A 12,201-nucleotide genomic window follows, 5' to 3' on the forward strand; every position below is an offset into this window, starting at 1 on the left:
GGGAACTATGAACAGACTGCATGGGACTAGAGTGGCACAGTCCATGGCATTCTGACATAAAGAACTGCCAGAGGCCCCTTGTGCTGAAGGTGCCACCTACATTGCCATCCTTGTTTTGGTCTGGACAGGAGAGGCTCTTGCAGCACTTGGATGTGCCAAGGACTCTTCTGCTTTGGCTAGGATTGCGGAAGGTTGGTGCCATCTGGTGGACAGATAAGCGAAGACACACATGCTGCGTTGGACCCACACTTGCCTTGTTCACATGGGAGGAAGGCCTTTTGACCTCTAATCTCCCCACCTAACCCTCTTGCCTCCATCTATGCTCTGACCATGAAGGTACTGCTAACTGTAGTACTCCTTTTTTACCCTTTGCCCGCTCCCTCTTTTGTTCAGGCTGCCTGTGACACCTTCTGTGTGGAGTCACAGGCCGAGCACACTGCCACAGAGGCCTTCAGCAGCCGTTCTACCTGGAAGCGCAATCGGTACCGCCTCTCTAACCACCCCAGCTCCCTGGATCTGCTGGCAGGTATGGTCTCTTGCCAGAGGGGCTGGGGCAGCCTCTCATCATGCTAGGCAGTCTCCCTGGCCTGTTGGCTGCTCTGTTGTGGTGCCATTCTTGTTGCATGTCTCCCTTCCACCTGCCCCCGAGAGTCCCCCTGGCTGTCTGCCTTATGCTGCAGGAGTATCCCTCTTGCCCAGCCAAGCTTTCCTTATGGCAAGAGATTGGTGCTTCCAGGGAATGTTGTGGGGTTCATGTTTGTCCAGAATGTAAGTCCTGTGCAGCAATCCCAACCAAAAGTGCAGCGGGAGAGGAGTGGCGGGTAGTTTCCTGAGATGCAAGGTGCCATCTGCACATTCCTCAAGGCACTACCTGGTCCCTTTGCACTGCTGGGCACATAAATGCTTCCACTGAGTGTGTTGCTGTGTTGGTTCCTGGCTTTGGCGTCTTACCCCCCCCCCCCAGCCCTTCCACTGGCAAGAGCAGAGTGTGATCTCTGCCTCCTGCTGACCTCCTCCCAGCCAAACCTGACACTTGCATTTCCCCTTTCAGGTTTGACTCACGTGCATAAACGCAAGGTGGCTCCCTGCCATGTCCTCTCTGTCAAGAAGCTGCAGAGCCCAGAATCCACGTGAGGCACCCAGGGGAAGATTGAATGGGACCTCTCTTTGTGTGTGTGTGGGTGGACGGGTGGGTGGGTGTAGGAGAGAGACTGGTAGGGAACCTTTGCCTCTCTTCTGCCTACTCTTCTGCTCTTATCTGCTTGTACCATTTTGCAGGCTTGTCTTGTTCCTTTTCCTCATATGGGTGGTGGGTCTTGTTGCTGTTTTAGTAACTTTATAAGGCTATCTTTGTCCTGTTTCAAGATACCCAATAACCTTTTTGGTGCAACCTGAGATAACAAATAAAAATCCAATCTCTTAAAAGCAAAATCGGTTTCACAGGGTGAGGGTTCCCTGGTCTCTGGAATCTCTGGAGTCTGGGAGATGGCGTGAACTCCTTCCTTTGCAGAAGGCAGCCAGCTGGTGCCCACATCTGGCAACTGGAGGGTGGGAGAGAGCGAAATCAGTGTAGAATGATGCCACCAGCCCTTCTGGAAAGCAAGAGCAGGCTACTTCTCCTCGGAGGCTGGGAAGCAGCAGCTGCAAGTGCCCTTGGTACCTGGAGGAGCCTCTATGCCCTCCTGTGTGCCAGACAGCTGTCTCTGCGGCAGGTGGGGGAACTTGGAGGCTTCTCTAAAGCAGGATGGCCCATTTGCTCACAGAGGGGGCAGGTTTGGGTGCCAGTGGATGGAAAGCTTATCCCACTGTGGGTTTCCCTTCCTGTGCCTTGAGCCAGGAAGGACTTGGGTGCCTCTGCTACTCTGGCTCTTCTCTGTTGGGTGACTTTTCTTGCTTCTGGAGCCCTCCCTGAACCAAGTGTGGTAGCGGAGTGGAGTGTTGGTCTCACAGCCTCCTGTCCCCATGCCTTCCTGAGAGCCTTTTATCCCTGTGCAGCCGGTCCACCATCCTTGTGCAGCTACAGACAGGCGACAACCCACAGCTGAGCTACCTTCCAGGCGACCATGTGGGCATCTTCCCCGCCAACAGCACGGAGCTGGTTGATGACCTCCTGCAGCGCGTGGAGGATCCTCCTCCTCCCAATGAGACGGTTGCTGTGGAGACCTTGGAGGCAGGATTAGAGGGTGCGTGAGGTAGTAGTAGTGGCGGTCCCAAGGGCAGTTCCATCTCCTTAGCCTGGCAAATGTTTTGTTGGGCCACCTTCCAGGATGGTGACGGGCTTCTGTGCACCAAGCTGTTGCTCTTGGGCCGGTTAAAATGAGGGCTTATGTTCATGCTGTGTGTTCTGCTCAGTGAGAGAGATGGTGGATGGGGAGCCTGTGCCTCAATAGGTGGAGTAGCCTGCAGGTGCCTACCCCATTTTCCCCTGAGGGTGGTCTGCATCAGCCTGTAGCCCCCCACCCCAATGCAGTTCCCAGCAGCTCTCAGGCCCCAGGAGAGGGAGGGGACCCTGTGGTTGCTGCTTACTGGTGGGGCAGGAGAAGGCAGGCAATCCAGACCATAGAGAAGCACTAGGTCTTAGCTTGGTAGGGAGGACGGAATGAGGATTTGCTCCCAAGCGGAGGGTGCTTTCCTTTTCCTTCCCCTAGCAGCTCAAAACAGCCAGATCTTCATGGTCTGACTCACCTGTCCCCCCTCTTCCTTGCTCACTAGTAATAGCAGCAGCAGGGCCTATTCTCAAGGTTTGATAGCTGCCTGGCAGGAGGAGATTTCTGGATGGAGCATAAGGGCAAGAGCATAGCCCTCTGTACCCCCTCCTGAAAAGGACCAAGGGACATGCAAGTCACTGACAGGATCTGGCCATAGTTTCCTTCCTTCACAACTGGTCTGAGAAAAGTCCCACTTGTGCCAGTGGAAGCTTTCCTAGAATTGTGATTGATACTGTGTGTGTGTGCATGTGTGCAAGGGGAGTCACAACTGAAAGAGAAAGGTGCACCATCCTCTCCCCGTGTGTTGCAACAGACTCCCCCCCCCCAGCCCAGTGCTGTAATTAATACTTATAAAGGAAGGTTTTGGTTAGACCTCCCCTGGAATCCTGTGTCCAGTTCTGGGCACCAGAGTGCAAGAAGGATGTGGACAAGCTGGAGAGTGTCCAAAGGATGGCAACCAAAGTGGTGAAGGGTCTGGAAACCATGGCCTTTGAGGAGTGGCTTAGGGAGCTGGGGCTGTTTAGCTTGGAGAAGAGAAGGTTAAGAGGTGATACGAGGGCCTTGTTTAAGTATTTGAAGGGATGTCATATTGAGGAGGGAGCAAGCTTGTTTTCTGCTGCTCCAGAGAACAGGCCCTGGAGCAATGGATGCAAACTACAGGAAAAGAGGTTCCACCTCAACATTAGAAAGAATATCCTGACAGCAAGAGCTGTTCAGTGGAGGAGGAGGATGCTACCTAGGAGTGTGGTGGAGTCTCCTCCTTTGGAGGTTTTTAAACAGAGGCCAGGTGACCAATGGTGAGAGGGAGGGCTTTGATGGATTCCTGCATGACAGAAGTGGGTTTGACTGGATGACCCTTACAGTCACTTCCAGCGCTGTTTCTAAGTAAGCTTCGAAGCCATATTGTTGCATAGAGCTAAGAGGGAGAAGCTCACAAGCATCTAAAGGTGCGTCCATATACTTTTGAGAGTTGAATGGTTGGTTTGAGTGTGTGTATAAGAGAAATTGGTTGCGGGGCACCACTTGCGGTTTCCATGTGCAGAAGGTGAGGCTGATCTTGACTGTGGATGGAACTACTTGCACTGGGTGGGAGGTCCCTTTTCTCCCTTGGTTGCTGTGTGCCTTCAAGTCATTTCAAACCTATGGTGATTCTCGGCAAGAGTCTGAGGCTGAGACATTATGACTTGCCTAAGGTCACCCAGTGGGTTCCCATGGCAGAGTGGGGATTTGAACCTTTGTCTCCAGCACCCAGACCATTATTCCACACTGCTTCTTTCTTTGGAACCCCCTTTCTGCCTGAACTGACTCAGAGCCTGAGGGCTGATGGAGCCCCTCTTCCCTTGTGCGAGGAGGCCCTTCTTTCTCTCTCTTTTTCCTCCCACTTCCACGCCTCCTCCTGAGAAACAGGAGGTAGACCCCTTCCAGGTATATGGACGCACCTTTAGATGCTTGTGAGCTTCTCTGTTCAGGTGTTAGTTCCTTGTTTCCTCTTGAGAGCACTCGAGAACAGAATTCCTCTAGTTTGTAACTGCTGTCAAGTCAACTTGGATTGATGAGGAGCCTGTGAATGAGCATGCAGTCCTTCTCCTCCTATTCCTGGACCACCCCACTCGCCTTTTGCTAGTTCTCCGCAATGAGTTCAGGAGGTGGACACCTCTTTTGCTGTGGCTGACATACCTGTGGAGCCAGGTAGAGAATTAGGCTTTGGGCCAGGCTGTCCCAAGGAGACCTTCCATCCATCCCAATCCAACCCCATCTCCTGTCCCAAAATGAGAGCCTCAGAGTGAAACTTACATTGACAGATGAATATTTGGATCAGCACAGTGATTAAATGGGGTTGGATGGGACTTCTGGAGGCTGGAGGATGAGGACCTCTGCACACACACACTCCACCACTTTCTTGACAGGTTGCTTTCTCTTCTGCCTCTCCCCCCCCCACTCCCCAAAGTTTGATGCCCACCTGCCCTGAGCATAGCTAGAAAGTGGTGGTGGGATGGGGTTGGGGTTCTAGGCAAGGTGAATGCTGCCCGCTGTTGCTGAGGTCATTCTCCTTCCTGTCCTTTTCTTAGGCATAAAGCGCTTGTGGGTGCCCAGCAGCCGCTTGGCCCCTTGCACGCTGCGCCAGGCCCTCACCTACTTCTTGGACATCACAACGCCACCCAGCCCCCAGCTGCTCCAAATTCTGGCCAACCAGGCATCAAGTCCAGAGGAGAAGGAGAAACTCCAGCGTCTCAGCAAGGTTGGTAGGGGGCAGGCCTCTTTGGGCCACAGGGCAGGTGGGGGGCACAAGAATTACCTACAAATGTGTGCACATGGTGAGGGACTAATAATAATAATAATTTATAGCCTGCCCAATCGCAAGGAATCTGGGCGTAACCGGGCTTTGGACTGTGCTCCAGGCAGTGTGGTTTTTGGATGTTGTTGTAGGGTTCCTCTTCTATAGACCTTGCCTCCCTTGGGCCTGGCTGTACCTCCCATCATCCCTGGAATAGGGGCAGGGGCAAAGTGGAGACGAGTGGGAAGGGGACATTGTGTTGTTATGATTTGGCTTGATAAAGAATTAAAACAAGGTGGGCCAAGTGGAGCCTAGTGGGGCAGCTGCTAGATTTTCTCCTGTTTCTTGGGGGCATTTTTGGCAGTCCATACAGCCTCATAGGGTCATGGGGCAGAAAACTGGCCCATGCACCCACTATGGTTACCCACCACTACTGGGTTTTGGTTTGGGTGTCAGTGGCTGTCTTCATCTGCTGTGATGGCAAAACCCTTTGGAGGTGTACCACCATCTAAATCTTTTCTCCCCCAAGTGAAAAGATCATCCAGCCACCTTGCCCCTGTGCTGTTCAGATGCGGGACCTGAAGGCAGGAGGCTTCCCCCAGGGAGGAATCATGGAACAGCCCATCTTACATTCCAAATTAGTAAAACAGACATATTTGGGGGTGCAATGAATGAGCCTCCAGGGAGCCCTGGTGGCACAGTGGCTAAATGCTGGTTCTGCCGCTACAAAGTTGTGAGTTCAATCCCAGGCAGGGCTCCAAGGTTGACTCAGCCTTCCATCCTTTTGCAGGTCCGTAAAGTGAGTACCCAGCTTGCTGGGGGAAATTAGCTTGCAGATTGTAAACCGCTTAGTGGCCACTGGAAGGTGCTGAAGAAGCTGTATAGAAATGTACAGTATTTCTATACATTTCTGCTATTGCTCCTGTGGTTGTGGCTTCTGTTTACCACACTAGAGCAATTACCCAGCAGTGTCCCCTCCAACACCACAAGAAGCTATGTGCTAATGAAACGCCCACCTTGGCACCCTCTTTGCCGTGCCAGGCGGTTGGTTTCATGGGGAGGGGATTCTTTCTGTGGCATGTGAGCTGCTGTCAGGATCGGAGGACCCAGTTCCCAGTAACCAAGACAGCATTGTAGTATAGTAGAAACTAGAGATTTATTCTGGATATTAAGACAGAAAGTTCCCTGTCCTGGGTTCAGTGTCATAACTGACAAAGTTCCCCTTTGGGCCATCACAAATACATTCCCATCCTCCAGCCCCACTTTCCAACCCCAATCGCTCTCCTTTGATCCAGATCAAAGGGACCTTCATGTTTTACTCCTTCCCCTCCTATGTTATCATTTCATCTCCCTTCAGGAAGATCAACCCTGTTTCACAACTCAGATTCATGGCAGGACAATTGGGGTCATAAAACTACAATTCCTTTCTGCTGCTGGCCATATGCCCCCCAGAATTGCATTTAACATAATTGATATCCCCTTCTCAATTGCCAACATCCTATACAGTGTTAAATCACCATATCACCATGCCCTCGTATCTTTATCTTCTAATATCATCATCATCATCATATCATGCCAACATGTCAGAACCATGGATATGGATCTTGACAGCTGCCCTGATCCAGCCTTCATGTTTTGCCTCTGCCCATATTGCCCTCCAGGATTCATTTCTCTATGAGGAGTGGAAGTGGTTTCGCTGCCCAACGATGGTGGAGGTAATGGAGGAATTTCCCTCTATACTGTTGCCAACTTCGTTGCTCCTCACCCAGCTGCCTTTGCTCCAGCCGCGCTACTACTCCATCAGCTCATCACCAGAGGCCCACCCGGGGCAGATGCACCTCACCGTGGCCGTGCTCAACTACCACAGCCAGAGTGAGTTGCTGGGGGCAGTTGCTGGGGGCAGAAGGGGGCCGCAGTGGATATAAGAGGGTTTGCGTGGGCTTGAGAAGGGCAAGGAGGGGGCTTCATGGAGAAGAGTTGGACCTGGACCCAAGGAGGACCTTTGATGCTGCTGTAAAGGAAGGCCACCCATCTGAGATGGAGGGGGCTGCTGCTGCTGGGTCACTGGAAGAGTCATGGCAAACTGGAGGGGTGAGTCTAGCTTCCTGCCAGGGACACTGAGCCAGGAAGAAGACACGCTTGGAAGTTGACAGGGAAGGGCCTTCTTCTCATGCTGCTTCTTCTGTTTTGCCCCACAGATGGAAAGGGTCCCCTGCACTACGGCGTCTGTTCAACATGGCTTAATGAACTGTCACCTGGCGAGGTGGTGCCAGCTTTTGTCCGTGGGTAAGGGGCTCACCAGCATCATGGGGTGGGCTTCCTAGATTCTAAAGGGCTTCCTTGGGAAAGGCCGAGAGGAACAAAACACAGCCAGCGACAATGAAATGTCCCAGCATGCCTTGCTCTTCTGGAGGAGTAAGAGGAGGGAGGCAGCCATTCCCAAGATGCCCCTTTGTCTCTGCTAGAAGAAGCCACTGTTGCCCGCAGCAGCTCCGGCTGAATTTGAGGCAGGAGTTTGATCTGCTCTTGCCAGAGAGTGTTGTTGGCCTTTGGTCTCTTGGGTGAAGCGGAAGGCTTTTTGCCTCGGATAGGTGGCAGCAGGGCTGGAGAGGAGCAAGGCCCCTGCCTCCTCTAGGCCCTGGAGACCTGCCTGGATCTGGCTGGGTGCTCTTCTTGCCCAGGGGGAACTACTGGCATGCTGGGTATATATCTGGTAAGTGACAGGCTGGTGGAGCTGGTGAAACAACCCATCCCTGCCCCATCATTCCTATTTATGCAAAATGCAGAAAGGAAGATGCCTGGCTGCCAAGGTACAGCTGAGAAGGGTTTGTAGAAAGAGCAAATGAAGTGGAAGGTGGGTTCTGTAGTACAGGGCTCTGTGTGCGTTGCCTGGAACAGGTGGCCTCTGTGGTACTGGCTGCCCAGTGCTCTGAGAAAGAGCTGCATGTTGGAGTCCTTTGTGGTCTAGTGAGGACTTGCAGGGCACCCCTTCCTCAGTGCCAATGCCCTGGGGCAGCAAGCAGTGGACTACCATGCCAGGCTGGGAGGCCTGCCCTACTTGGGTTGATGTGCGTACCAAGAACCAACAGCTTGAGACGGGGTGGGCTGTGTCTGTCCACTGCCTACAGAGGAGTTCAGGCTCTACTCCCCAGCCTGCAAGCAGCAGCTAAAGCTTCCTGTGGGCAGGCGGCCCTGCAATGGTGCTGCCGGGGTGTGTGTGCGTGTGTGTAATTCGGCAGGGCTCTTGCACCCTCCAGGAGCAGCAGAGGGGCCCCATGGGAGCACTTCTTCCATCCCACGTCACTCTTGAAGGTGGGCAGGCACTCTCTTGTGGCTTAAGCTGCCAGTTCGTCCAAACATGAGATGCTGCCTTTTTGATGCAAAAAAAGCCTCTCTTTCTAGTTTGGGGAGGGAAAGGATCCCTCCACTTCGCCCCTTCTTAAAGAGTTCAGCAGAGGATCAGCTGCTGCTGTGAGTTTTTGTCATTTGTGTCCTGTGATTCATAGTGTTGCCCATGTGACTTCTGCTTTTGTGTGTCTCTAAGAGTTGATGGCTTGTTGTTTAGCTGGGCAAATATATGTGCATATGGAACAGCGCTGATGAATGTGGCAAGTGATTTATTCAAGTGGCTGGGACTGGTTTCTGTCTCTGAGACAACTGCTGGCCTCATAGGCAGGAACTGGCAAAACCGCCTCTGAATATTCCTTCTCGAAGAAGATCCCCCTCCAATTCATGGGATCACCGTAAGTTGACAGGTGACTTAAAGGTGCACACACAGCACACCCTGATTGTTAATGGGAAGTGCCGTTTCTGTGAAACCAGCAACATGCCTGTTGTAAGAGACTGGCTGAGAGCTTGTCTGCGACGGTGAGCTTGTGAAGGACCTGGAAATGCTTCCCCCAAAGCCATGAAGCCCAGTGGCCACTGGAAGGTGCTGAAGAAATGCCGTGACGAGTACAGTGGCACCTGAAAGGCTATCGAGGGCTATTGGGGATAAGTTTCTTTTCTCCACTCGGAGAGTGGAAAGAGGCTGACCGCCTTTCTGCCACCCCCCAGCTGCCCCAAAGGCTCCCTTTGGCTGTGGGATCAGTGGCCACATCAGGCCCACAGGCCGATTGGGTGTGTGTGTGTGTGTGGAGGGGGGGCTTAAGACTCTTGAGACCCCCAGCCCTGCCTCCTAAATTCAGAGGGACAAGGGCAGGGTGCAGCCAGGTTTATTCCAGCCCGTCTTGGAGTGCCATCAGAGAGGTCAGAGTTTGGAGAAAGTGCTGGGTTGTTTGCAAAGGCCTTGCAGGGCCAGGGAGAAGACAGAGCACTTTAGAGGCCTGAGAAGCCAGGAAGGTGTGGCTCTCCAGGGGATACTGGCTTGCGGTCCCCCTCTCCCCAGCCTGCCCTGCTGGCCAGCCAGCCAGCCACCGGTTGCCCGTCCCTGCTCTAAGGCTTCAGTGAAGCCCTTTTAACCCACTTGTGAGTTGTCTGTCAGGTTTTTAGGGGGCAGAAGCTTCAAGCTCATGAGGCACAGCCCCGGCCCCCATCCATGCAAACCTGCTCCTCTGCCCCTTCATTTTATGCACCTGGGGGGCTGCTGACCGGGTCTCTTTAAGGTGGCTGTTTTCTTGGCAGTTGGAGGCAGGTCGGCCGGTGTGTGGTCTCTTTGCCCTGGACCCCTGGCAGGTGGGTCTTGCCTGGTCATGCCCTCTTTCCACCTTAGGGGCAGACCTTTTCTCAGCCTCCCTCTTCTACCTGTAAAAAGCACCCGAGGGCTTTCCTGCTCTCCTGAAAGGAAAGGGAACCCAAAGAAGAGCACTCTTTCCCTTCTTTTACAAATAGCTCTTAATGCGGTTACATGTTCTTAGAAGAAGGTCTGTGTTCCAGTTGGCAGCAGTTGCTTTACAAATATCTTGGATTTGAAAAGTTGTTTTTGTGTTGTAAATAGATGGTTATCAGGAACATGTTTGCATAGTCTCCCATTTTGAAGCTCCTCAAACCCCACAATCCAGATGTATGACTTGTATTGTGTGCCCTACATGAGAATTGCAGCCAGTGGTAGAGCGCCAGCGTCTGCAGCATTGTCATAAATGGCCACAATCCTTAGCACACTTACGATAGAGTACTGCACATCCCATTTGTTCAGTGGAACTTTCTCTTATGGTTTGTGACAACTGTTTGCCTGTCTTGAGCCAAGAAATGGTGCAGATAGTCTGGGGATAATGGTGGGAGACAGTGGGCTAGCTGAGACAGGGGCACATTTACCTGTCTCAGAGAAGGAAACCCTCCACAGCTCACCGCTGCCTTCTTCCACACTGTCTTAAGGTGACTGACCCCTTGTGTCTCTGCCCCACCAGGGCCCCAGGTTTTCATCTGCCTGAGGACCCCTTGGAGCCCTGTATCCTGGTGGGGCCTGGCACGGGCATTGCCCCTTTCCGGAGCTTCTGGCAACAGCGGGTGCATGACATAGAGACCAAGCGTAAGTCAGGGGCCAGGCCTGGCACGGGGGTAGGGGGCTGCCCTTCCAGCTGCTGTCATGATCTCTTCCTATGTCTGTATTGCCCCACCCAGGCCTTGCCTCAAGCGAGATGACCCTGGTCTTTGGCTGCCGCAGCTCCCACCACGACCACATCTACAGGGAGGAGATCCACCAGGCTCAGCGGAAAGGGGCCCTGCAACGGGTCCTCACAGGCTTCTCCCGTGATCGGAATTACCCCAAGGTAACAAGGCCAGGTCTGGGAAGGGAGCAGACCCTGGGGGCCAGGTAGACTCCTAACAGGGCAGCCAGAGGCCTTGCTCTCAGTGGTTGAGGAGTTTGGGGGAAACGCACAGATGTGTCTCTGTCCCTTGTTCTATCCCCCTTTTCTTGGACGGCTGAGGAACCATTGCAGGGAGCCCCTGTGTGCCTGATAATAGGGACCCCAGTACAGGACCCGTGCTGGAAGCTTCCCCAGGCACTGGCTTAAACTGGGCATTGCTGTGCTGCTTCTCTCCCCACAATTCTGTAGACCTATGTTCAGGATCTGCTGAGGATGCAGCTCTCCAGCTACGTCTTCCAGACCCTGTGCCAGCGGAATGGCCACCTGTATGTCTGTGGCGACGTCACCATGGCAAGCGAGGTGATGCAGACTGTCCAGCAGATTCTGGCCAAAGAAGGGGACATGACGCTGGTGCAGGCCGGGGACTTGATCAGCGAGTTCCGGGTAAGGCCTTGGGATGGGTCAGTGCCAGGGCATTTGCCAGCCAGGCCCACCTCTGGCTCCAGTGGCAGAAGCAGCCTGCCCCCAACCCAGATGGTCATCCACACAGGCAGCAGGTCGGGGGGGGGCAGGGTGTGTCTGCTCACGGTGCTTGAAAGGGGAATGGCTCAGGTCTCGGAGCTCCTCTTCCTGCTCTCTGTTCTTGGAAGAAGGTAGCAAGAGGACATTAGTCAAGGCTTGGGGAGGGGACGCTTCTAGCCAACTCACCCCCTTCCTTACCCCTTCATTCTAGGACCAGAACCACTACCACGAGGACATCTTTGGCCTGACGTTCCGCACGCAGGAGGTGGCATCACGCATCCGGACCCAGTCCTTCAGCGTCCAGAGGAAGAGTCTGCTGGTGGTGCCTTGAGCCCCAGCCTGGTTCCTGCTGCCCTCCCTCTTCCTTGGCAAGTAGGGCATTCAAGGATTCTGGTTTTGTGTTTGTGTTGAGATCCTGAACGCTATTCTCAGATGCCTCACCCATTCTGAACTGAGAGGGAGAAGAGATCTGCCCCCAACTCCAGGGCCAGGAGGGAAGTGTGGGGAGGTGACAGATGGGGCCAGCTTTAGGTAGGCAGCTTGAATTTGGGTTTTTTAAGAATATCGCAAACAGGGGCCTGATGCAAAAGACAGACACAAGTAGAAGCAAAGGGTTCCTGGCCCAGGCATTTGTTTCGTTTTACACCAAAACCTCCACCTGGTTACCCCCCAAATTTCTTCATTTCAGTAAAATAACGTTATGGAAAATATGACTGTTTGTTTTGCTTGCGCTTAAATCATTGGGAGTCTGCTTCCTTGCTCATCTAAACATACATTGGTCAGCGCTGTGTCTGGTTGCCAAACATACTGGCAACCCTCTCCCTCACTTCATTTCGGAGAGTTCAAATCACAATAAATGAATAGTAACCAGTCTTGGGGGAAAGACCAGGGAAGCTGGCTGCTCAAAAGAAAGAGGGTTGTGGAGGGCAGAGGCAGAGCAGAGGCTGGC

General features: G+C 53.3%; 1 protein-coding gene across 2 annotated transcripts in view; it reads left to right on the forward strand.

Moving 5' to 3' along the window:
* NOS3 (nitric oxide synthase 3) overlaps nt 1-11,954 on the forward strand; it is a 43,973-nt gene extending 32,019 nt beyond the window's left edge. For both annotated transcript variants that reach the window (XM_042475918.1, XM_042475919.1), the window contains 10 exons: nt 394-526; nt 1,052-1,130; nt 1,996-2,183; nt 4,778-4,947; nt 6,645-6,855; nt 7,182-7,269; nt 10,329-10,450; nt 10,543-10,691; nt 10,980-11,174; nt 11,464-11,954. In XM_042475918.1, the coding sequence (XP_042331852.1) occupies nt 394-526; nt 1,052-1,130; nt 1,996-2,183; nt 4,778-4,947; nt 6,645-6,855; nt 7,182-7,269; nt 10,329-10,450; nt 10,543-10,691; nt 10,980-11,174; nt 11,464-11,583 (1,455 nt within the window). In that variant the 3' untranslated portion in view covers nt 11,584-11,954. The remainder of the gene's footprint in view (nt 1-393; nt 527-1,051; nt 1,131-1,995; nt 2,184-4,777; nt 4,948-6,644; nt 6,856-7,181; nt 7,270-10,328; nt 10,451-10,542; nt 10,692-10,979; nt 11,175-11,463) is intronic.
* The last annotated feature ends 247 nt before the right edge of the window (nt 11,955-12,201 follow it).

The sequence above is a fragment of the Sceloporus undulatus genome, chromosome 6 (genome assembly GCF_019175285.1).
Source record: "Sceloporus undulatus isolate JIND9_A2432 ecotype Alabama chromosome 6, SceUnd_v1.1, whole genome shotgun sequence".
NCBI classification, from domain to species: Eukaryota; Metazoa; Chordata; class Lepidosauria; order Squamata; family Phrynosomatidae; genus Sceloporus; species Sceloporus undulatus.